Here is a 3,222-nt window from a genome sequence, read left to right on the forward strand (position 1 = left end):
GAAAATATATGAGTGGATCAAGTTCGAGTAAATAGTCTAAATGATCTATAGTATATGAATAAGGTTGGGTGCCTTATTCTAGTAACACTATCGGATGCGACCCACTTTGTAGTTGTTACAAGAAGTTGTAAAATGCTACAGATGAAGTGATTCGGATTCATACATGTAGTGACATGAGAAGTGGGGGTGTCCTATGCAATGAGTTTGCGCAAGATTGAACCAAGAAATAAATCACTCTTACTTTATAACACTGTTTACTATTTAAGACTGACTATTTCAAAACGATGACCAAGGTAACTTGACCTTAATCCTGGGCTAACTATGAACTCCTGTTTATTCGAGATTATCCTTAGATTTGCATAGGTGAGAGTTGGCTCAACAGCGCTGACTCAATAAGCCTCCCATTTTAGGGGTAAGACCTGGTAGATAGCTGGGGATATAGGATACAGGATGGAATTCACTCCTACCTGCTTTCAAGGATAGTAGAGAGGTTGTTCCCTTAACTGCTAACTCCAAGTCTTAAATAAGGCACCCCACCCTCTCATTGGCCCGAGAGAGACTCAGTTTGATGATCGAATCACAAACCAATTATTCATTAGAGAATCAGTGGAACTTAAGGAACAAGAGGGAATCTCGGGGGTAAAACAGCCTTTTGAACCAGCCGTTATTACGAACAACCTGTGAAGGGTTAACTTACTAATCATGGTTATATCATGTGGACACAATATATCTACAGTGAGGGGAGTGCAACTACGTACTTTAATGGAGTGACCTGGTAGTTAAACGAATGAGGGTTAATTCGATGTAAAAAGTTTAGCCAATTAATGTCGGATCGTTGGAGCCCATGATCTGTAGGTTCACTAGGTTCCTCTACTAGCTCACAAACGGATCAACCTTAGAGTAGCGTGATAAGTTGATTTGAAATGTTCAAATTAGAATTAAGGAAATTAGTAAGTATATGTGATATAATTACACGTTTAATTTGGGAATTAAACGAAATAGGAAAATCGATTAATATTTAAATATGATTTAAATATTAATTTAATGGAATGGTGATAAATTAATTTAATATTTGATATTAAATTAATTAGAATTAATTAAATTGTTTATTCTTATTTTATTAGAAAAATTAATTATTGAATTAATTTTTTTGTAAAATTAATAAAATATCAATTTTAATTAATGAATTAAAATTGGAAAAGATTTTAATTTTGAACGTCAAAATTAAAAAGGAAAAGAAGAAAATTGGAAAAATTGGAAAATCCAAAAGTTGGATTTCTCCACTTTCGAACCAAGTTGCTCAATCACTTTCCACTCTCTAAATCTCAGCAAATTTCTCAGTAGTAGGTGTAATTCATGTATGGTTCTTCTTTGCATGAAAGTCATGCAATAAATAAATCAGTTTCAAGTGCAAATCGAGCATGCAATTGACTAAATTTGTTGAGAAATTCTGGAGGTTGAAGAAGGTAAACCAGTGACCTCCTCTCCATTTTCCATAATTCAAACTTGTTTTGAGTCCTACAACTCAATCTAAGGCTCCAAAAAAATATTAGGGAAGACCTTGTGGTGGTTCACAACCAAAGAAAAAGGAGGTTGCAACTAAAGATCAAGATTCAAGAGGTTCTTCAAAGGTATATGTTGAAACCCTCTTAATTCTCTGTGAACATGTTTATTTTGATGTCAAAATTAATGAATTAGAATGCTTAATGATCATGTTTTCTTCCACTGCATGTTTCTATATTCCAACACTTTTCACATCCATCTGATATAATTTAAACTTCAAAAGACAAGCAATTCGAGCAAGAGTCTGATGGCTTCTAATCTTGTAAAAAGAGCGAAGGTTTCATCAAAATCTATGCCTTCAACTTGTGTATATCCTTGAGCCACTAATTTGGCTTGATTTCTGGTCACGTTTCCAATCTCATCAGTCTTGTTTTCGAAAATCCACTTTGTGCCGATAACATTCATAAATTCAGGCTTGGGGACAAGAGTCCATACGTCATTCCTCACGAATTGCCCGAGCTCCTCGTGCATGGCATTAACCCAACATTCATCTTCAAGTGCTTCTTTAACATTTTTTGGTTCAATAGTGGAAGTGAAGAAAATATTGTTGATCATGTCAAGGTAATTGATTTTATTCTTTCTTCTTGTTGTTACTTCTTCATCAAGGTCCCCAATAATGTTACTAGGTGATGATTTTTATGAAACCTACTGGAAGGTTGTTTGTTACTAGCTTCTGCTGCTCTGAGCTATTTTGAGTAATTTCCACTGGAATTTCTGAAATCATGTCAAACAACATGTCAGACGAGATGTAGTATTAACAACTGGAGTGATATTGAGATCTTCTTCTTCAATAGAAGAAGAACCGAGGGATGCAACATCATCATTAATTACAATGCTAATAGACTCCATTACAGTATGAGTTCTTTATTGTAGACACAGTAAGCTCGAAAATTTATGAAATATCTAAAAAAATATCCCTTCATCAGACTTGGAATCCCATATTCTTCTAGTCTCTCTATAAACAAGAATGTAACAGACACTTCCAAAGACAAGAAAGTATTTCACATTAGGTTTTCCACCTCTCCATATTTCATAAATAGTTCTTGAATTTCTTGGTCGTAAGACAACTCTATTATGTATATGACAAGTCATGTTCAATGCTTCTGTGCAGAAGTGAAACGGTAGATGCTTTACATGTATCATCGCATGAGCCATCTCGAGCCATCTCCTAAAGAGCTTTGTTTTTCCTTTCCACAATCTCGTTTTGTTGTGGTGTAATAAGAGCTGAATGGTGAATTCCAATAGATGGACAGAACTCAGTAAATTGAGAGTTTTTAAACTCCTTACCATGATCACTTCAAATACGTATAACATTCAGATCTTTCTCACGTTGCAGTTGACAAAGAGCACGAAAAACATAAAAGGTATCTAATTTTTCATGAAGGAAATGCACCCAGGTGTATCCAAAGAAGTCATCAACATTAACTAGAATATATCATTTGCCTCCCAAACTCTCAGATTGCATGGGTCTCATCTAATCCATATGAAGAGGTTCCAGAACATGAGAAGAGCTTGAGTGGCCTGATTGCTTGTTGGAAGTATGAGTTTGTTTACTATATAGACAATATCTACATATGATTCTAGGAGAGGGTGATAAAGAGGGAAAGACAGTTATAGCATCGATTGCAAGAGCCTTCCGAATAGTTTTCATGCTTACAT

General features: G+C 35.0%; 1 protein-coding gene across 1 annotated transcript; it reads right to left on the minus strand.

The window, feature by feature from the left end:
- Nucleotides 1-1,779: 1,779 nt before the first annotated feature.
- Nucleotides 1,780-2,118, minus strand: LOC120073700 (uncharacterized mitochondrial protein AtMg00820-like). The gene has a single exon (XM_039026499.1). It carries the CDS (start codon nucleotides 2,116-2,118, stop codon nucleotides 1,780-1,782), a length of 339 nt encoding a protein of 112 aa, XP_038882427.1.
- Nucleotides 2,119-3,222: the final 1,104 nt, after the last annotated feature.

Source organism: Benincasa hispida, chromosome 3 (genome assembly GCF_009727055.1).
Source record: "Benincasa hispida cultivar B227 chromosome 3, ASM972705v1, whole genome shotgun sequence".
Lineage (NCBI taxonomy): Eukaryota > Viridiplantae > Streptophyta > Magnoliopsida > Cucurbitales > Cucurbitaceae > Benincasa > Benincasa hispida.

Coding starts and splice junctions, on each gene's coding strand:
- LOC120073700 (XM_039026499.1), bottom strand. CDS start 2,118: ATGATCAACAATATTTTCTTCACTTCCACTATTGAACCAAAAAATGTT.